Source organism: Bufo gargarizans, chromosome 6 (genome assembly GCF_014858855.1).
Source record: "Bufo gargarizans isolate SCDJY-AF-19 chromosome 6, ASM1485885v1, whole genome shotgun sequence".
Lineage (NCBI taxonomy): Eukaryota > Metazoa > Chordata > Amphibia > Anura > Bufonidae > Bufo > Bufo gargarizans.
The window spans coordinates 297,355,958-297,379,490 of NC_058085.1; the positions used below are offsets into that span (position 1 = coordinate 297,355,958).

Sequence of the window (23,533 nt, forward strand, 5' to 3'; positions counted from 1 at the left end):
CTGATTGAATCCTTTGTGCTGCCTTATTTCTCTCTCTCTCTCTCTCTGTCTATATATATATATATATATATATATATATATATACAGTACAGACCAAAAGTTTGGACACACCTTCTCATTCAAAGAGTTTTCTTTATTTTCATGACTATGAAAATTGTAGATTCACACTGAAGGCATCAAAACTATGAATTAACACATGTGGAATTATATACATAACAAAAAAGTGTGAAACAACTGAAAATATGTCATATTCTAGGTTCTTCAAAGTAGCCACCTTTTGCTTTGATTACTGCTTTGCACACTCTTGGCATTCTCTTGATGAGCTTCAAGAGGTAGTCACCTGAAATGGTCTTCCAACAGTCTTGAAGAAGTTCCCAGAGATGCTTAGCACTTGTTGGCCCTTTTGCCTTCACTCTGCGGTCCAGCTCACCCCAAACCATCTCGATTGGGTTCAGGTCCGGTGACTGTGGAGGCCAGGTCATCTGGCGCAGCATCCCATCACTCTCCTTCATGGTCAAATAGCCCTTACACAGCCTGGAGGTGTGTTTGGGGTCATTGTCCTGTTGAAAAATAAATGATGGTCCAACTAAACGCAAACCGGATGGAATAGCATGCCGCTGTAAGATGCTGTGGTAGCCATGCTGGTTCAGTATGCCTTCAATTTTGAATAAATCCCCAACAGTGTCACCAGCAAAGCACCCCCACACCATCACACCTCCTCCTCTATGCTTCACGGTGGGAACCAGGCATGTAGAGTCCATCCATTCACCTTTTCTGCGTCGCACAAAGACACGGTGGTTGGAACCAAAGATCTCAAATTTGGACTCATCAGACCAAAGCACAGATTTCCACTGGTCTAATGTCCATTCCTTGTGTTCTTTAGCCCAAACAAGTCTCTTCTGCTTGTTGCCTGTCCTTAGCAGTGGTTTCCTAGCAGATATTCTACCATGAAGACCTGATTCACACAGTCTCCTCTTAACAGTTGTTCTAGAGATGTGTCTGCTGCTAGAACTCTGTGTGGCATTGACCTGGTCTCTAATCTGAACTGCTGTTAACCTGCGATTTCTGATGCTTGTGACTCGGATGAACTTATCCTCCGCAGCAGAGGTGACTCTTGGTCTTCATTTCCTGGGGCGGTCCGCATGTGAGCCAGTTTCTTTGTAGCGCTGGATGGTTTTTGTGACTGCACTTGGGGACACTTTCAAAGTTTTCCCAATTTTTCGGACTGACTGACCTTCATTTCTTAAAGTAATGATGGCCACTCGTTTTTCTTTGCTTAGCTGCTTTTTCTTGCCATAATACAAATTCTAACAGTCTATTCAGTAGGACTATCAGCTGTGTATCCACCTGACTTCTCCACAACGCAACTGATGGTCCCAACCCCATTTATAAGGCAAGAAATCCCAATTATTAAACCTGACAGGGCACACCTGTGAAGTGAAGACCATTTCAGGTGACTACCTCTTGAAGCTCATTAAGAGAATGCCAAGAGTGTGCAAAGCAGTAATCAAAGCAAAAGGTGGCTACTTTGAAGAACCTAGAATATGACATATTTTCAGTTGTTTCACACTTTTGTTATGTATATAATTCCACATGTGTTAATTCATAGTTTTGATGCCTTCAGTGTGAATCTACAATTTTCATAGTCATGAAAATAAAGAAAACTCTTTGAATGAGAAGGTGTGTCCAAACTTTTGGTCTGTACTGTACATATTGCTTACATTTAAGGTTTATCATCCTTCTCTATATTTTTTTGTACTGTAGATGTGTGATGGTATGACCACCCAGGTATTTTTATTTTCCTTTTTACAGAATTTACCAATTTTGATATTTATTGTCATATTTTATATTAGTATATTTTAATAACTTGTAATAGGACGCAGGTGCGGCACTTTCTGTAGGCTGACATTTAAAGCCGTATTATAAATGCTAGGTACGATTGCATAGTGGAAGCAGGCACAGCGCTGCACCTGAGGTGTCTGTGTCACTTTGTCAATGAGGCACCATGGAGACAAGGACAATTGTTCTGCGGCTGATCGAGTCTTGGTCAGGTGACGTGCAATAGCAACGAATGTTTGCCAGAAATTCCCAAACACAACAAACAAGATCTGATAAACTTTTTTTTTACTTGCTGCATATTAATGAGGGAGGATTACAGTCCGATTTTAATGGCAAAAGACAGGTTATGGAAATTTGTAAACCCTGTATAGAAAAGACATCCTATCGTCACTATGGGATCAGGTGTATCCATTTCAGGATGTGTAAGTAATAACTTTCAGTGTTTTTTGCTTCCTGTGCTGTAGTTAGTATTGTGTTGGTATAACGCAGCATGTGTCTGTATGTGAGTGATAAATGGTGCTGGCTTCTATAAGAGTGACACTCTGCCTTTTTCACATATTAAAATCACTGCATATCATTTCTTTGCACTTTTACCTTTTGAGAGAGTCATTATAAACAGTTTTTTTTATTTTTATTATATTAATTTTTCTTGCTCGTATAGCACCAACATATTCCACAGTTCTGATACAGACCGTATCATCACTTGCTGTCTCCAGTGGGGTTTATTAATCTAAATTCCCAATCAAAACCTCAACTATCATGCAACCATCATGTAGCTCTTACTGTTTTTTACTTTATATATTTTTTATTATATTGCAATTAGTGTTGAGTGAAGCAAAGCGTTCGAAGCGGAATTTCCTCTGAAGTTTAGGAAAACTTCCATTTGCAACTAATCCAAATTTTCTCGCGTTGCATGTGTTACAAAGCAAAACTAGGGGTAGAGGAGACAAGCCCGGGAACCCTAGATCACTCATAATGCCGTGCAGCCAGCCAATCCGCAGGTAGCCATCACCTGTGATGTCACAGCCTTATAAAAGACTCATCCCCCACGGCCGTCCTTTTAGCTGAGCATAGGGAGAGACGTGGCAATTGCTGATGCGCTAGGGACAGTGCTGCTGAAAATGATTAACAGAAGAATATTGGAGAAGGGACAGTGTAGAGAGACTCCAGGAAGAGTGTAGGGAGATTGCAGTGAGAGTGCAGGGAGACTTATTCTGCCTCAGTTTTATTTTATTTATTTATTGCTACATTTACTTATTCTTACATCAGCCATAAACTAAGATATGTAATTCTGTACTAATAAGATGGAAGCCTTTATTATTCCACTGCCAGCATGCCAACCAGTACCATCCCGTCTGCACCCCTTAGCGGGGCCAGGTATTAATGATGACCATCCTCATCTTTTGTTGGCTTTACGTCTTCCAAATAATCCTTCAAAATCTCCATGTCCAAGGAAAGTCAGCAAGATGCAGAGAGGAGGAACTGGATGATCCTGATGACATATTCCCATCCATATTAGATGATGTGGAAAAGGAGGAAAAGCAGATGGCAGAAGAAGCGCTTGTACCTGTAGGGCAGGAGAGCACTGGGGTTGGAGAAGTGGGTATGCCAGTGCTGATTAATATTCTGTGTTTACTGTCAACCTGCAGGATATTGCAGGCCAGAACAGCAATAATATGTATATTGTGCCCCGATCTAACCGGCCAAACTCCATACCAGCAACAGCCCCTGCATAAAGGTGCCGCACGGCCATTAACAATGAAGAAGGTCTATACAGTGCTGTCTTCATTATTACATGAAAGGCAACTGCGGGATAATTGGCAAAGCGGTTCTTCACTGCAGCATGGCCGCAACCTGCCTGCAGTTCGTGTGGCCATACCCTAAGGCAGAGTTGCCTGGGTTTACCTGCTTTATAGCGATTTGTGACAAATAAATTCGGAACAAACCGAATTTCTTGGAGAAATTGCTAATCAAATTTTTCAAAATTTCACTCATTTCTAATTGCAATGGTGGCAAAGCTTTCTGCTGCACCACAACCAAGGTAGATGATCATACCCTTGTATGCCATAATGTTTTGTGCCAAATAGGGTCTGAGATAATGCAGAATAAGTACTGCAAACATCTTCCCATGGTTACTGTTATATCGATGGCCTGTGACTGTCACTGTGTTGTTCTCCCTGGTGGCAGGCACGGGTGCCGGTCCACTGACCCTCCTCCTGCTGCAGCAGTCAATTTGGCTTCTTGAATTGTGTGAGGACCACTTTGGCATATGTACATCTAGACTCTTCGCCTTAATTTGCCCTACACACCTTTGTTAGTATTAAACAAGCATGTCATGTCTAGCCTGTTGTAGGAATGCACACTAACTTTCTCAACCCAAAAAAATTGAAGGCAGCAGCTCAAAAAGACACAAACCATATGGTAGCTTTATTTCAGTGTTGCAACATTTTGTCTAGGTTTAACCTCTTCAAAAAGGCTAAATCCAGCCAAAACATTGCATCACTGGAATAAAGCTAACACCTGGTTTTCATCCAGTTGGAGCATTGCCCTTATTACTTCTGTGTGGACTACTACGTAATTGGGTGAGTTGGACTGAGCCCATAGGAAGCTGTGCACCTGGCTGGTGTAGTCTTGTCCACTGTATATATCTCTTATAGCTTCAAGGCAAGATGTGTTAGGGGTCTGGACTAATCACATCACTAGAGTCTTTCTAATAAAGTCAATGGGAGATAAAGAAACAGTGGAGTGAGTGTGCTTGATTGTTTCTGTATGTATCACCCATGTCTATGTTTGGTCAGTGATTTTGAGCCAAAACCAAGTGCGGCTCTAAACACAGACCAGGTGCAGATCTTTCCCTTATACCTTATGTCTGTGAAGGCTCCACTCCTGGTTTTGTCTCACAATCAATGATGAAAACCACTGACCAAATCACTGATGTGTGAAAAAGGCTGAAAACTAGTTTTAATTTCCAGAACTCCCACTGTTCGCTGGTGATCTAGATCGGATTCACTTAAATTACAGGAGGACTAGGGAATGTAGCTGTGTGGACATTAAAATGCAATTTTGTTGCACAGAATCAACCTAATGAAACGTACAGTGCTGCCCATAATTTTTCATACCCCTGGCAAATTTTGACTTAAAGTTACTTTTAATAGTAATAGTAATTTTTTGACGGGAAATTACATGTCTCCCAAAAGATAATAAGACGATGTACAAGAGGCATTACTGTGGAAAAAAAACATTTCTCAGCTTTTATTAACATTTCAGCAAAAAGTTTCCAGTCCAAAATTATTGATACCCTTTACAAACTGTCACAGTCTATGGGAAAATCAAAAGTTCTATCCCATTCTACATAACCCAAGCTGTTCTATAGCATCCTAATTACCCTGATTAATTGGGAACAGCTGTTTTAATCAACTCAACAGGTGAAAAACAGCAGCTCTCTGCAGTTGGTTTGTGGACAGTCATGGCTAAGACAAAGGAGCTCAGTGAGGACCTGCGGATGCGCATTGTGGCTGCTCACAAGTTAGGAAAGGGCTACAAGGCCATTTCTAAATGTTTTCAAGTTCCAGTGGCTACAGTGCAAAGTATTATTAAAAAATGCAAGATGTTCCGCACTGTGGAAAATCTCAGAGGACGTGGTCAGAAGCCAAAAGTGACACCTGTGCTGGCCAGGAGGATAGTTAGAGAGGTGAAACAGAATCCAAGGATCACCACCAAGGCCATCCTGGTGAATCTGGGCTCTGCTGGTAGCAATGTCTCAAGGCAGACAATCCAACGGACACTGTACACTGCTGGGTTCCTTGGATGCAGACCAAGGAGGACGCCACTTCTCCAGATAAGGCACACAAAAGCTTGCTTGGCCTTTGCAAAAGCTCATCTGGACATAGAAGAAGACTTCTGGTCTTCTGTGTTATGTTCAGATGAAACATAAATTGAATTGTTTGGTCACAATGATGTTTGGCGTAAAAAAGGAGAAGCCTTCAACCCAAAGAACACCATCCCCACTGTCAAATATGGTGGTGGGAACCTAATGCTTTGGGGGTGTTTTTCAGCCAATGGACCAGGGATCCTAATCACAGTAAACGGCACCATGAAAAAAGAGAAATACATGAGGATTCTCAACTACAACATCAGGCAGTCTGCAGAGAAACTTGGCCTTGGGCACCAGTGGACATTTCAGTATGACAATGCCCCAAAACACACAGCAAAAGTGGTGAAGAAATGGTTAGCAGACAACAACATTAACATTTTGGAGTGGCCCAGCCAGAGTCCAGACTTGAATCCAATTGAGAGTTTGTGGAGGGAGCTAAAGACCCTCCAACCTGAAAGATTTGAAGCTCATTGCTAAAGATGAATGGGCAAAAATACCTGTTGGAGACATGCAAAAAGCTGGTCTGCGATTATAGGAAGTGTTTGATTGCTGTAATAGCCAATAAAGGCTTTTCTATTGATTATTGAGAAGGGTATGAATAATTTTAGACTGGACATTGTCTTATTATCGTTTGGGAGACACCTATGTAATTTCCCGTCAAAAAATTACTTGCTGGTTGAATAAAAGTAACTTTAAGTCAAAATTTGCCAGGGGTATGAATAATTATGGGCAGCACTGTACATGCATACATGGCCTCCACTAGAAGAAGGGAACTGGCCAGCCAACCTCCACTCTCAGGATTGGTGGGGGTCCCAGTGGCGGAATCCCCAACATTTAGACATCTACTTACCTATACGTCTTATAAGTCCACAGCAGAAAACCCCCTTTAATAGTACATGTACCTGTAAGTTGTCCGATTATATTTTCAACGTATTGACTAATTATATTGATGACTATTTATTTGAGTACATATCTCAGTTGTTATCCCAGGCAGCAGAATAGTAATGCATATATGGCAACTAGGTATGGGCAAAGTAATGATGGGCATGCTCCAAGTGTTCAACAAGTACTGAGATCTCACTTGGGCATTATATATGTTCTGTTTTCTTCCAGCAATCTCTTTCTGCTGTGCAAGTTACAAAGATTACCAACAGGATTACCCCAGAACGTAAGGAGCAGAGGAATAGCAGAGATCCAGCATGTCATGTTTCCTCTTCAGAAGAGAAGTCACCAGAGGAAGGCGGAATTCCTTTACTGATCAAAGAAGCTGTGCAGTATCTTTCCACCTTCGGTATGTTACAAGATGAGATGGAGAATGTGCAGCGAGCTGCAGAGGTGGTCGTGATGATGGAAGTAGTCTTATTAAGGATAGAAGCTTTCAGTCCAGTGATGGGAGGGTATACCCTTTTTTCCCTCAGGGCACACTCAGATGTTGGGGCCCTTTGCTTAATGGTAGAGATGACCTTGGTGTAAGTGGCTTTGTGAGTACAGGCTGCACAGACTGGTACCACAGTGTGTTGGTGATGCAGATGGTAGCATGGTACAATAAGGAGGCAGGTTTTTAGTGCAATATGTTCACTGTCCCCTACTAAGGCAGTTTTGCAGATGGTTCACACAGGCACTGAATATTTCAAGCACCGTCTTTACAGTTACCATGTGCAGTATCCCACAATTATGTACAGGAGGCAGTGGGTTAAGTCTCTTTCTTATAATCTTCTCAATCTTCCCAGCTCAACTGAGGGAAGCAACTCCTCCCACTACATTGGTATATACTTAATATAGCAAAGGTGATCAAGCTGTTCTTTTAGTGAGATGGGAAATTGAAGATTATTAGATCCCACCACATGCAGGGAAGTCTGTAGCCCAGGTGAAGGAATTTACCTTCTCTGGCAGAATGCTTTGCACTCCCACTTGTAGGATCCCCACAATCTATGTAGAATCCAGTATATCTTTCCCTGAAGGTCTGGCACATATGCTGTCAGTGGCTCTACAGTAACTAATCCAGCCTCCTTTGTGAGGAGCAGAGGGGATGTTGGATGCTGTCTCCTGCTGAATTAGTAAGTCCTGTCTCATACCATTAGGAGAAATAGCAGTGATGCTGTGATATTTTGACTCCATGATTGACAAGAAATGACATTTATGCATGATGGAAATGTTTTTTGCCGTTAGGTAATCAGTTTAAGGCCTCTTTCACATGTCAGAAATTACGTCCATGAAGATGTCCATGAAGGGTCCGTGTTTTGTCTCTGTGTCCATTTTTTTCCCTCTGTGGGCCATGTATACTGCTAGGCTGAAAAAGAGATTTATAGAGTATCTACTTCGAATGGTCAGTGAAAAACCACTGACAGAACATGGATGCCATCCGTGTTGTCATTGGATTTCACGGACCCGTAGACTACAAAGGGTGTGTTTTGATCTGCATCACGGACCAAAGTAGTGCATGTCCCCGTTATTTTTCCCCTGAAACATAATCAGTGGAAAACCACTGATGTGTAAATAAGGCCGAATGCATAGATCATACGAGTGTATTACTGTAGTGCAGCGGCGGCATGAAGCGCACGGAGTCATAGCAACCAATGACGCTGTGCGCTCCTGCTGTCAGCAGAATGCCAGGCCGGGATACCACGGACCACTCACGTCTGTGTTCCACAGCTTTGTGCATTCGGCCTAAGGCCTCATATTTTTAGTCTGTGTGCTATCAACATTTTTTTGGGATAGCACTCTGACCCATTCATTTTTATGCGGCCATGCACACATCTATATGTTTTGCGGATCAGTGTATCCATACCACAAATTATAGAACATTTCCTGTTCTGTCTGTATTGCAGATGAGAAGAGTCATTTTTATTGATGGAAGTGAGAAAAATACAGAAAGCATATAGAAATTATGCGTATTTTGCGGATCTGTGGTTTGTGGATCGAATTATGCACACGACCGTGTACATGAGGCCTAAACACATTAAAGTCTATGGATCTGTAACACACCAGAGTTGTGTTACTACACGCCTCTACCCCATTACTATCTTCTAAGAGCCTTTACCTTGTCATCTGATATGATTTTGCTCATGTCTTCACAACTGTGCATTTAAAACTATGTTAAATGTAAATTTCCTTGTAATTTCCCATGTTCACCAGCAGGTGGCAGCAATGGATTGGTAAGGAACTAGTTTCAGTTTAGTATGTCTAGACTGGAATGGTTGATTCCAGCTTAGCCCCCCTTCTGTGGAGGTGTGGACTGTTCCCACATCCTGCAGTAAGGGAGAGGAAGGAAGTTAGGTCAGTGTAGCCCACCCCCTGCTAGGGGTAGGGTGTGTGTGTTAGGAGCTCCCTGATATAGGGAAGAAAGCCAGGATCTTGTCTCAGCTGAGACATTGATCAAATCCCCAGACTGAGTCCTGCAGCCTCGGTTGGATGAAGCAAGCAGACAACCTCCAGAGTTCCAGGACGAAAGCATTCCCTGTGAGCCTATCTGTGAGTAAAGTCCAGAGACCTAGGAGAAGCCATATTCCTCCTCAGCTAGTCAGTCCCCTTAAAGCAGAAGATAAAGAGAAGTGCAGAAGCTAAATTCCTGCCACAGTTATAGAGCTAACTAGCAGACGTCTTTTCCTGCATGCTCCTGATTTATAGTGCAGAAGATTTATTCCTGCCAACCATTGCTGAAAACCTACTGGGACCAAAGACCAAAGCTGTACATTGCTTGGATGAAAGTTTTGAACTTCACCTAAAGGTCTGGACATCAATTTCTGCTGCAAAATCCCTCTATTACTTCTACTATCACTACACTCAATTTATTGCCAGGAGTCCAGCCGTACCCAGGTAGGAGACACCGTTGACACAACTATCACCACCCTATAGAGACATTATTGGCCATTACACCACTCTGGCATTCCTAACCTGGGACGTGCGTTATAACACCTTGGGAGGGCCCTGTGACAGTACCCTGTGCGCGCTGCAATTGGCGTCACAAACAAACTATAGACTATTATCTGCACCTGACCCAGCCATTGCATTTTGGCGTCAGCATATACCCGTATCTTGCTCATTGCAGATCTGTGTGCTATGCACAGAGAACACAGGCAGCAGACATCTGTGATTCACTAATGCATGGATTTTTAATGGTTCAATACATTTTTATTAAAGTCTGCATAACATTCTTACATTAGACATAAAAGCAGTTAGGTTCAATATATTAAAAAAATGTTCAGAAATGAAGAGACGGGAAAGGGTACTTTTTTTAGCGGTGTCCTTTATTTAGTCTCACAACATTTTTCTTGGTGTTTTTTTCTGTTAGCGTAAGTAAGGGTGGGTTCACATTAGCGTTAGAGATTCCATTATGGCTTTCCGTTATAACATGGTTATAACATGGTTATAACGGAAAATAACATAATACCCAGACAGATTGCAAAACGGAAGCCTTTAAAAGGCATTCCGTTTGCTTTCCGTCCTAATAGAAGGGAAAGCATAACGGATCCGTCTGGGTCCCGTTATGCAAGACAGGCTTTTTAGTCCTGTCGACAGGACTTTGTTTTCCGTCTTGCATAACGGGACCCAGACGGATCCGTTTTGATTCCCATAGACTTCTATTAGAACGGAAAGCAAATGGAATGCCTTTTAAAGGCTTCCATTTTGCATTCCATCATAATACAAGTCTATAGGCAGAAGAAAGGATCCGTCCTTCCATCTTATGGATTCCGTTATTTTAAGCCATAACGGAATCCCTAACGCTAGTGTGAACCAACCCCAAGGATGTACTGGCGAAAACCCTGCTAAATAAAATCAAGTATGCTGCTGTGGACTAGCACAACGCCTGATCTGCTATATCCTGTGAGTGGTATCTATTGCAAACATATACGGCATACATATTAGGACATCGTCAGACATCATCCACAACTCCATCCTCCGTCAGGCAAAACTCCATCAGACATCAGACAAAACTCTGTCTTCCGTCAGACAAAACTCCATCAGCCCTCAGACATCAGACAAAACTCCGTCCTCCGTCACCCAAAACTCCATCAGACCTCGGACATCAGACAAAACTCCGTCCTCCGTCAGGCAAAACTCCATCAGACATCAGACAAAACTCTGTCTTCCGTCAGACAAAACTCCATCAGCCCTCAGACATCAGACACAACTCCGTCCTCCGTCACCCAAAACTCCATCAGACCTCAGACATCAGACAAAACTCCGTCCTCCATCAGGCAAAACTCCATCAGACCTCAGACATCAGACACAACTCCGTCCTCCGTCACCCAAAACTCCATCAGACCTCAGACATCAGACAAAACTCCGTCCTCCGTCACCCAAAACTCCATCAGACCTCAGACATCAGACAAAACTCCGTCCTCCGTCACCCAAAACTCCATCAGACCTCAGACATCAGACAAAACTCCGTCCTCCGTCAGGCAAAACTCCATCAGACCTCAGACATCAGACAAAACTCCGTCCTCCGTCAGGCAAAACTCCATCAGACCTCAGACAAAACTCCGTCCTCCGTCAGGCAAAACTCCATCAGACCTCAGACATCAGCTAAAACTCTGTCCTCCCTCAGACATCAGCCAAAACTCCGTCCTCCCTAACTCAAAATACGCCCTACTACACACACTCTTCACCTGACGGAGCTGCTAGCTGCTGGAGAGGCAAAGGACCTGTGATGACGTCATGACCATGTGACGAGTCACGTGTGTGGGAGGGGTCAGATGTGCACAGCAGCTGGTAGAGTGTACAGAACAGTAGCCATCAAATAGAGCTCTGTACTAGAGATGTGTGTGTAACCTGCATGTAGCAGAGCTGTGTACTGTGTTACAGAGATGTATGTGTAACCTGCATGTAGCAGAGCTGTGTACTGTGTTACAGAGATGTATGTGTAACCTGCAGGTAGCAGATCTGTATGTGTAACCTGCAGGTAGCAGAACTGTGTACTGTGTAGCAGATCTGTATGTGTAACCTGCAGGTAGCAGAGCTGTGTACTGTGTTACAGAGATGTATGTGTAACCTGCAGGTAGCAGAGCTGTGTACTGTGTTACAGAGATGTGTGTGTAACCTGCAGGTAGCAGATCTGTATGTGTAACCTGCAGGTAGCAGAGCTGTGTACTGTGTAGCAGATCTGTATGTGTAACCTGCAGGTAGCAGAGCTGTGTACTGTGTAGTAGATCTGTATGTGTAACCTGCATGTAGCAGAGCTGTGTACTGTGTTACAGAGATGTATGTGTAACCTGCAGGTAGCAGAGCTGTGTACTGTGTAGCAGATCTGTATGTGTAACCTGCAGGTAGCAGAGCTGTGTACTGTGTAGCAGATCTGTATGTGTAACCTGCATGTAGCAGAGCTGTGTACTGTGTAGCAGATCTGTATGTGTAACCTGCATGTAGCAGAGCTGTGTACTGTGTAGCAGATCTGTATGTGTAACCTGCATGTAGCAATGCTGTGTACTGTGTAGCAGTGCTGTATGTGTAACCTGCATGTAGCAGTGCTGTGTACTGTGTAGCAGAGCTGTATGTGTAACCTGCATGTAGCAGTACTGTGTAGCAGAGCTGTATGTGTAACCTGCATGTAGCAGAGCTGTGCACTGTGTTACAGAGATGTATGTGTAACCTGCAGGTAGCAGAGCTGTGTAGCAGATCTGTATGTGTAACCTGCATGTAGCAGACTGTGTACTGTGTAGCAGAGCTGTATGTGTAACCTGCATGTAGCAGAGCTGTGTACTGTGTAGCAGTGCTGTATGTGTAACCTGCATGTAGCAGAGCTGTGTACTGTGTAGCAGAGCTGTATGTGTAACCTGCATGTAGCAGAGCTGTGTACTGTGTAGCAGAGCTGTATGTGTAACCTGCATGTAACAGTGCTGTGTACTGTGTAGCAGAGCTGTATTTGTAACCTGAATGTAGCAGAGCTGTGTACTGTGTAGCAGAGCTGTATGTGTAATCTGCATGTATCAGAGCTGTGTGCTGTGTAGCGGAGCTGTATGTGTAACCTGCATGTAGCAGGCTGTGTACTGTGTTACAGGGATGTATGTGCAACCTGCATGTAGCAGTGCTGTGTACTGTGTTACAGAGATGTGTGTGTAACCGCATGTAGCAGAGCTTTTTACTGTGTAACAGAGATGTGTGTGTAACCTGGGAACTATAAAAAAGTGTAAAATAAAACATAAAAATTCAGATCACCCCCCTTTTCCCAAAATGAAAATAAAAGAACTAAAAAAATACACATCATGGGTGTCGCAATGTGTAAAAACACCCATTGTATAAAAATATATTCCCCATACGGCAAACGGCAAAACAGAAGAAAAAAAAGAGTCCAAATGTCCAATTCGCCGTTTTTGGTCGCTTCATTTGCTACAAAAATGTAAATAAAAAGTGATCAGAAAGTCTTAAACACCCCAGAATGGTATCAGTGAAAAGTTCAGATTGCCCCGCAAAAAATGAGCCCCCCCATCCAGCTCTGTACACATAATTACAAAAAAGTTATAGAGCTCAAAATATGATGACAAAAAAAAAAATCTGATTCTGTAAATCTCCTGTCACTCCGAGTTACTCAGAATTGGTAACCCTAATTAATAAATACATGCAACATGAATGCATATATGCCGCTTCACACAGATCACAAGTGTTAGGCCTCTTGCACATGAACATTGTTGGTCCATTCCGTGCATTGGGGACAGCAATTTGCAGTCCCCAATGCACGGGCAACGTGCGTGCAGCGGCCGGGACAGATCCAGACCCATTCAACTTGAATAGGTCCGTGAATATGTTCTACTTTTTTGCTGTGTGGAGGCATGGCCAGAAACACCACGGAAGCACTCTGTAGTACTGTACTATACTGGCCAGGAAGAAGTCATCATGGCGCATGCGCGGCGGCATGCGCGTTCAGGACATTGCGCGGCCCAGCCGGGAGAGAATTTTCCATCTTCTGCGCAAGCGTGGCCCGGCTGGATTCGACAGGAGAGTTGGCCGTGACCAGGGGAGACCAAAGACAACATCAGGTAAGAGGGGACTTATTTTCTAAAAAAGGATGGGAATTGGGTAATAAAATGTATTTAGAAAAATTATCACTGTCAAATCATTAACAGATTTACCGGTGATCATTAAGATGAGAATACCCCTTTAACCATTGTGCAGAGAATATGAATGATACCACAGACACTTTTCTCTCGCTCACGGTTAGTGGTCGGCTGAAGCCATTTACTCTTTATAAATCATAATCACAACACAAACTCCCCAAATGACCCTGATCAGAAGTTTACACGCCCCAGTTATTAATACCATGTATTGCCCCCTTTAACATCAATGACAGCTTGAAGTCTTTTGTGGTAGTTATGGATGAGGGTCTTTATTTTCTCAGATGGTAAAACTGCCCATTCTCCCTGTTGAAAAAAAAAGCAATTCCACCACAGTTTTACGTGATTTTTATTTACAACATTCGATGTGCGATAAAACTGACTAGTTACTTTTATTCTACAGGTCAGATCGAATCTGGCGATACCTTATATGTATAGTTTTTCTTGCGTTTTAATAGTGATAAAAAAATTAAAATATCCGATTTTTTTTTGTCGCCATATTTTGAGCCCCATAACTTTTTTGTAATTATGTGTACAGAGCTGGATGGGGGCTCATTTTTTGCGGGGCAATCTAAACTTTTTACTGATACCATTCTGGGGTGTTTAAGACTTTTTGATCACTTTTTATTTACATTTTTGTAGCAAATGAAGTGACCAAAAACGGCGAATCGGACATTTGGACTCTTTTTTTTTTTCTGTTTTGCTGTTTGCCGTATGGAGAATATATTTTTATACAATGGGCGTTTTTACACATTGCGAAACCCATGATGTGTCTTTTATTTTAATTTTGGGAAAAGGGGGGTGATCTGAATGTTTATGGGGTTTTTTTTACACTTTTTTATAGTTCCCAGGTTACACACACATCTCTGTAACACAGTACACAGCTCTGCTACATGCGGTTAGACAAACTGCTCTATATACACAGTACACAGCTCTGCTACCTGCAGGTTGCACATACATCCCTGTAACACAGTACACAGCTCTGCTACATGCAGGTTACACATACAGCTCTGCTACACAGTACACAGCACTTCTACATGCAGGTTACACACACATCTCTGTAACACAGTACACAGCTCTGCTACATGCTGTTACACACACTGCTCTATATACACAGTACACAGCTCTGCTACATGCAGGTTACACACACATCTCTGTAACACAGTACACATCTCTGCTACACAGTACACAGCACTGCTACCTGCAGGTTGCACATACATCCCTGTAACACAGTACACAGCTCTGCTACATGCAGGTTACACATACAGCTCTGCTACACAGTTCACAGCTCTGCTACATGCAGGTTACACATACAGCTCTGCTACACAGTACATAGCTCTGCTACATGCAGGTTACACATACAGATCTGCTACACAGTACACAGCTCTGCTACCTGCAGGTTACACGTACATCTCTGTAACACAGTACACAGCTCTGCTACCTGCAGGTTACACATACAGATCTGCTACACAGTACACAGCTCTGCTACATGCAGGTTACACATACATCTCTGTAACACAGTACACAGCTCTGCTACATGCAGGTTACACACACATCTCTAGTACAGAGCTCTATTTGATGGCTACTGTTCTGTACACTCTACCAGCTGCTGTGCACATCTGACCCCTCCCACACACGTGACTCGTCACATGGTCATGACGTCATCACAGGTCCTTTGCCTCTCCAGCAGCTAGCAGCTCCGTCAGGTGAAGAGTGTGTGTAGTAGGGCGTATTTTGAGTTAGGGAGGACGGAGTTTTGGCTGATGTCTGAGGGAGGACAGAGTTTTAGCTGATGTCTGAGGTCTGATGGAGTTTTGCCTGACGGAGGACGGAGTTTTGTCTGATGTCTGATGTCTGAGGTCTGATGGAGTTTTGCCTGACGGAGGACGGAGTTTTGTCTGATGTCTGAGGTCTGATGGAGTTTTGGGTGACGGAGGACGGAGTTTTGTCTGATGTCTGAGGTCTGATGGAGTTTTGGGTGACGGAGGACGTTAGTTTTTTTTATGTCTGAGGTCTGATGGAGTTTTGGGTGACGGAGGACGGAGTTTTGTCTGATGTCTGAGGTCTGATGGAGTTTTGGGTGACGGAGGACGGAGTTGTGTCTGATGTCTGAGGTCTGATGGAGTTTTGCCTGACGGAGGACGGAGTTTTGTCTGATGTCTGAGGTCTGATGGAGTTTTGGGTGACGGAGGACGGAGTTTTGTCTGATGTCTGAGGGCTGATGGAGTTTTGTCTGACGGAAGACGGAGTTTTGTCTGATGTCTGATGGAGTTTTGCCTGACGGAGGACGGAGTTTTGTCTGATGTCTGAGGGCTGATGGAGTTTTGGGTGACGGAGGACGGAGTTTTGTCTGATGTCTGAGGTCTGATGGAGTTTTGGGTGACGGAGGACGTTGTTTTTTTTTATGTCTGAGGTCTGATGGAGTTTTGGGTGACGGAGGACGGAGTTTTGTCTGATGTCTGAGGTCTGATGGAGTTTTGGGTGACGGAGGACGGAGTTGTGTCTGATGTCTGAGGTCTGATGGAGTTTTGCCTGAAGGAGGACGGAGTTTTGTCTGATGTCTGAGGTCTGATGGAGTTTTGGGTGACGGAGGACGGAGTTTTGTCTGATGTCTGAGGGCTGATGGAGTTTTGTCTGACGGAAGACGGAGTTTTGTCTGATGTCTGATGGAGTTTTGCCTGACGGAGGACGGAGTTTTGTCTGATGTCTGAGGGCTGATGGAGTTTTGCCTGACGGAGGATGGAGTTGTGGATGATGTCTGACGATGTCCTAATATGTATGCCGTAAACATAGACTATAAGGCCTCATGCACACGACCGTATGTATTTTGCGGTCTGCAAAAAATACGGGTGACGTCCGTGTGCATTCCATATTTTGCGGAACGGAACAGCTGGCCCCTGATAAAACTGTACTATCCTTGTCCGTAATGTGGACAATAATAGGACATGTTCTATTTTTTTGCGGAACGGAAATACGGACATACAGAAACGGAATGCACACAGGGTAACTTCCGGTTTTTTTGACCCATTGAAATGTATGGTTACGTATACGGTCTGCAAAAAAAACGGAACGAACATGGAAAGAATATATGTTTGTGTGCATGAGCCCTAACCCAAAGCTTCAAACTTACACCCTTTGGTAGAATATTCAATAGGAAGTAATGTGGACCCTCATCTTTTAGAAGAACCTACAGGTAAATTCTTTCCCTATAGGGGTGTTGTCTATTAAGCTCTGCAGGTCTATTAGTTTGATTAAGTGAAGTGTGGAAAATAAGTGATTTTTTTTCTCCTGAGGAGATATCTATGGAAAAACACCTGAAAAACCCCACATCCAGAGCATGCTGCAGTTGAAAAAAAAGACACTGACCCAAAAAAGCACACCATGAGGTTAAAAAAACTCAGATAAAAAAAAAAAAAAATTCCATGCAACATCTGGAGCTGTCTTTTTTTTAAAAAATGCCAACGACCAAAAACTAGAAAGCCCATAAAAAATACTAGAACAATCTATGTGTGACACATGCCTCAATAAGCTAAATGAGCTAAATCAGGCTAACTACATCCATATTCGTACTCCCTTTTCAGAACTGGAGTGGGTCATATAAAAAAGTAAAAGTGGCAACATTTTGTGCAAATCAGCCCAAAAAAATAGCAAAGTTCTATTTTGCTACTTTTTGGAGCAGAAATTCTGGAATGCAAGGCACGATAAATTCCTTATATTGTCTTGTGGAGACTCAGCAGTGTCATTCACTGTATAACATAAGAGCTGATTGTGCTCATTAATTCCACTCACAAACACTACTTTTCACAATCATCAGAGGAAGATGGCGGCTTGGACCCAGAGCTAGCAGGTGATTTTTTTTTTTAATGCTACAAGAAGCACCACTTAGGAAACCATCATTTCAGCGTAAACATAGTTTTTGCGTACCCTTGGACAATATATTTACAGTCCGTGGTGGACAAAGTATTAAGTGCTTTTCAATTATAGGTAGCCAACTCTATTTACTGTGTTCGGGAGATACAGCACAGAAATGTATGCTGAGCCCATTACTTAGTGAGCTGGTGGGATGTTTAGTCCTTGAAAAAAGGTTACAATCCTTGCTGATTCTGAGATCCATGGAGGTGCTAGTTACAGGTGACTCCATCAACAAACCTAACCGAATTGAAGAAATGTTTGCTAGTTTATTAAAAAGGAAAAAGTCAAATTTCACATGAACATGAGTATTCAGAGTCAAATACTTGACACTTGAAATTTAGCTCTGGGGGCCTCCCATTCATCTTTGTTGAGATGTTTCTACACATTGATTGGAGTCCATTTGTGGTAAATTCAGTTGATTGGACATGATTTGGAAAGACACATCCCTGTCTATATAAGGTCTCACAGCTGACAATGAATATCAGAGCAAACCCCAAGCTCTGAGGAGGAAAGAACTGCCTGTAGAGCCCAGAGACATGATTATGTGGAGGACTCTCAGACCGCGAGAAACAAGATTCTCAGGACAAAGCCAAGAATAAACTAAGCATCATGTTTCAAGGAAACCAGGCAATGCCCAATACGATCCCTACAGTGAAGCACAGTGGTGGCAGCATCTTGCTGTGGTGGTGTTTTTCAGCTGCTGGGATAGGAAGACTGGTCAAGGTTGAGGGAGATCTGAATGGAGCAAAATACAGGAGATATTCTTAAGGAAAACCTGATCCAGAGTGCTCTGGACCTTAGACTGTGCTGAAGGTTTACCTTCCAACAAGACAATGATCCTAAGCACACAGCCAAGACAACATAGGTGTGGCTTAGGGACAGCTCCGTGCCCAGCCAGAGCCTTGACTTGAATCCAATCTGGAAAACGGCTCACCTAAAAAATGGCTTTTCACCGACGGTTACCATCAATTCTGGCAAATCTTGAGAGTCTCTACAGAGACGAATGGCAAAAAATAAATCCACAAATCCAGGTGTGCAAATCTTGTGGCATCATACCCAAGTACACTGGAGGCTGTAATCACTGCCAAAGGTGCTTCAAGTACAGAGTCAAGGGTGTTAATACTTATGTCAGTACAATATTTGCATTTTAATGAATTAGCAAAGTTGTCTAACATTCTGTTTTCACTTTGTTATTATGGGGTAATGAGAGCAGAATGACGGGGGGAAAAATATGATCTTTTTTTAATTTTAAGGCCGCAACATAACAAAATATGAAATCAAGTGAAAGGGTCTACAGACTTTCTGAATGCACTGTATAAAGACACTTGAGAAAGAGGGTTTAAAAGGGTTTTCCCACGATGGACATATATCACCTATTCCTGGGATAGTTGATAAATGTTTGATCACTGTGGTTCTACCCCTGGGACCCCTATTGTTCACCAGAATGAAGCTCCTGAGCCCCCCTTCCTTCTCACTAGAGGGAGGCGTTTGAATGAACTAGAGGTCTAGCGTGTGATAAACTTCATTCAAAGTCTATGGGACTAATGGAGATAGCTAAGTATAGTATCTGGCTGTTTCCATCAGCCCCATAAATAGAGCAGCAGAGGCCATGCTCGACCACCAATTAATTCAAAGTCCTGGGTCGTACAGTGAGGAGAAACGGAGGTTCAGGAACCCAGTCTAGTGACTGGCGAGTGTCCCAGTGATAGAGCAGAGAGACATTTATGACCTTTTCTGTGTATAGGTGATGAATGTCCATTGTGGGAAAACCACAGGAAGACATAGACAGTAGAGGCCGCCGTGCAGTAGTAAATGGGCCCTTTGCTGTTAAATAGCTAATTTATTATTTAGACTGTGGGGTTCATCATAGTGCACCTTACTGCTTTCTTTGATTCCTTATCTCTGGTCAATCCTTCATCTGATTGATCAGAATCCATCATCATTTTATGCCAAGAGACTCTTTTTGTCGTGTTAATAACCCCTATTGCTAAGAGGGCCAGTTTGTAGCTGCACAGGCTGCACCAGTGGTTTGTTCGCCATAGGATCCCGTGCTTTGGGTTTTTATGAAGGAACTCAATCTGTGTGCTTACTTTATGAACATTTGCAATTATATTCTCTGAGGTACTTTGTGCTTAATTGATCTTGAGATTTTTGCAGCGATAAAACCACTTTTGTTTCAGGTCTGGAGCACACGGGGCTGTTTAGAGTCACTGGTTCACTGAAGAAGGTAACAGCTTTGAAAGCAAAGTATGATGGAGGGGAGTCGGTGGATCTAACACAAGACGGTGATATAGATACTGTGGCAAGTCTTCTAAAACTTTGCTTAAAGGAACTCCCCAAAGGTGTTATCCCTGAATCCACACAGTCTTCCTTCATCATTGTTTACAAAGGTAATAACATCAAGGCTGAAGACACAAATTACTTAAAGGGGTATTCCGGGTTACAACAAGTTAACCCTTATCCACTAAACTGGACGATAACTGTTAGATTGTTGAGTCTCCAACTGGTGGAACCTCCACCGATGATGAGAACAAGGGAACCACAACAATATAACAGTTAACCCTTATGGATAACTTGTTACTGGATGGTGTCTTTTAAAGGGGTTTCCCATGAAAGATACTAGTAGCATATAGATTTGTCCTAGCTGTTGAACTACCATCAATTCTGAGAACACAGACACCTGGCTGCCAGTGGAGAGGTGGGTGGTTATCTCTTCAATCTCTATGGAGGCACCCAGGCATTTTCACTTGTTTCCAATAGACATGCATGGTTACCAGTTTCTTCAAGAGACAAGGCGCCATGTTTTCAGAATCAATGGGAGTTGGACCCCTACGATCAAATATTTACAGCTTATCAATTTGATATGCCAATTTGATATTTGCCAAAATATGATCTTTTCATCACATTTACCACAGTAAGAAGAGATTGTCAGTTGAAAGTGTCTTTCCTAGAAATGTGGCTGGAATTAAAAAGGAATATATTGCGCACAAAATCAAGTAAAACCCCAGCCAGTCACAATGGGGATATCTATGCACTGTGCCCCCATGTAACTAACCTCAGAGTCCCTTTTAAAAATTCAGTCAAGTGTTCCCATAGCAGTACTAGCCATTTCAGCTAATAATAGAGTTAAAGGGGTTAGCCAATGAATAATGTAAAAAAATAAAATAAAAAATGAAAAGACAACGCGTAGTACATGACAGTCTCGTTCTTTCAAACTTAGAACCAGCCCTGTATCTCACATGGATCCAGAGATCTCCCCATTCATTGCTGCAATGGTTCTGCTAGATTTAAATCAAGCTGGCAGCACATGGGATGTGTCCTTTCTCCGGGGGTGTTTTTTCAGCTGCAGCTCTCTCTCCCTATCCCAGTTTAGGAGGCAGTTAAAGGATGAAACTGAGCATGTGTGTCCACATCAGTGACGCAGATTGAAAATAAAGGAAAAGAACAAACAGCAGGTGGCACTATACAGATACATTTCATTAACTGGCTCGCTGGCTATACTACATTTTTAATTACATACAATTACAAAAGTAATCAGATCCAGGTGCTGGTTTGAAAACAGCAGAACATTTTTCAGGGGACAACCCCTTTAGGTCATAGTGCCTCCATTGTAGAGCCAGTCTGCTTCCCATGCCATAACAAAATTGTTATAGTGCTCCTTTCCTCCACTACTATAGATAGGAATTGGCACATAGTGGACAGTTAGTGGCCACTTATATAAATCCCTATTCCTGTGTTAAAGTATTTCTAATTGGGAAAAAGTCTGCCTGGCAGAAGTAGTGTGTTGCAGGGTTTTCACCTACCCACCATGCACTAGGGGGTATACGCGCCATGCATACTAATAATGTGCATAATATATTTCTTATCATATGTTTCTATTTTGGACCATTAACACCTTAAGAACCAAGGACGAGAATGCTCGTCCTAAATGGACAGTACTTTGTGTCCCAAGACAAGCATTCTCGTCCTTCAGTCCTTCCCTCCCCCCATGTGCGGTGCCTCGATCAGCAGCATAGATCCGGCTATTACTGACAGCCGGATCCCTGCTGCATCCACCAGCATTGGTGATAACGCAGATGCTGGTGGGTTAACCCCTCTATGCCGCAGTCAGTGCTGACCGCAGCATATTTGTAGGTTTGTGCTCCCGCTCCTTAGGTATCGGGTCCACGCGCTGCGGTGGCCGGGACCCGTTGGTTGCCATAGCAGCTCCAAGCCATTCCAAGGCCTTGGGGCCTGGCATGTACGAAGGCCTATGAGGCCCAGCCCCCAGGCTGTGTCTCATAGGCAAACTATTAGTGTATTACACTGTGAAATACATTGATAGTCAATGTAGTACAATACAGATATATTGTGCTGCATTGAAACAGGGATCAGACCCTGTAATGTTGAAGTCTGGGACAAAAATAAAAAATATTAAAAGTGAAATAAAAGTGTATTTAACAATAACAAAATTAAAGTTTCAATTTAAAAAAAAGCCCCTTTCCCATAAAAATAGAGATAAAAAATTGTAAAAAATAGGAAAAAAAAAAAAAGACATATTAAGTATCACCACGTACGTAACAACCTGTTATATAAAAATATCATGTGCTCCATCCTATCTGGTCAACACCGTAATTTTTTTTTTTGTGTGCTAAAAAAAGTCATTTTTTGCCACCTTTCATCACAAAAAGTGTATTCCAAGTGATCAAAAAGTTGTATGTACCCTAAAATAGTACCAATCAAACCGCCATCTCACCCAGCAAAAAATGAGCCCCTACCTAAGACAATCGCCCAAAAAAAAAAAAAATACTATCTCTCTCTCAGACTATAGAGACACTATTTCACAGTTTCAAAAATGCTTCTATCATTTTAAATGTAAAAAATTAAAAAGTTGACATATTAGGTATCGCCGCATCCGTAACAACCTGCTCTATAAATATACCACATGACCTAACACCTCAGGTGAACACCGTAAAAAAATAAATAAATAAATAAAAACCGTGTCAAAAAGCCATTTTTTGTCACCTTACATCACAAAAAGTGTAATACCAAGTGATAAAAAATCATACCAATCAAACCATCATCTCATCTGCAAAAAATGAGTACCTGTATTTGTAACCTCAGACCACTGTATATATTCTAAGTGTATATTTTATTATCTAGTGTGCCCTTAAGACAATTAAATATATAATTTAATCTTGTGCTGTCTTGTATCTCGATCACGAATCCCCACGTCTGTGTTTCGGCCCAGTTATAAGCTACCGCGGGTTGGTTTCTCACCCTATATAATCCCGTTAGCGGACCGGGCTTATATCAAACGAAAAGCTGGTGGCAAATTACCCGGGCTGAGAAAGCACTGTTTCACTGTGGCAGTGAAAAGGCTCTCTTGGCTTGTTGCCTCTCTGTGCCCGCGTGGACAGGAGGTGTTTATGTAAACTGTACCAGGAGGGCGTAATGTCACGTCTTGGTAACCAGGGACAATACAGCGTCTCGTGAGCTTGACCTAGTTGATGTCAAGTGGGCACGAGGGGTGGTATCCATCACAGGGCCATTTATGGATGGTTTCTATTATGTAAGCCTCACAAAGTGACCTCAGACCCGAACTGGTCCTTAAAAAGTGGGTTTTGGATTTGCTTCTAAACTTCTAAGTTTTCTAACATCCCAACAAAAGAAAATGTAATTTGCAAAATGATCCAAACATGAAGTAGACATATGGGAAATATAAAGTAATAACTATTTTAGGAGGTATCACTATCTTTTTTAAAAGCAGAGAAATTGAAATTTAGAAAATTGCTAATTTTTCTAAATTTTGGGTAAATTTGGTATTTTTTTTATAAATAAAAATGAAATATTTTGACTCAAATTTACCACTGTCATGAAG

At 42.5% G+C, this 23,533-nt stretch overlaps 1 protein-coding gene across 5 annotated transcripts in view; it reads left to right on the forward strand.

Moving 5' to 3' along the window:
* Nucleotides 1–2,158: 2,158 nt before the first annotated feature.
* The window catches only part of FAM13C (family with sequence similarity 13 member C), a 360,167-nt gene continuing 338,792 nt past the window's right edge, over nt 2,159–23,533 (forward strand). For all 5 annotated transcript variants that reach the window (XM_044299040.1, XM_044299044.1, XM_044299043.1 and 2 more), the window contains exons 1-3: nt 2,159–2,261; nt 6,827–7,004; nt 19,854–20,063. In XM_044299040.1, the coding sequence (XP_044154975.1) occupies nt 2,232–2,261; nt 6,827–7,004; nt 19,854–20,063 (418 nt within the window). In that variant the 5' untranslated portion in view covers nt 2,159–2,231. The remainder of the gene's footprint in view (nt 2,262–6,826; nt 7,005–19,853; nt 20,064–23,533) is intronic.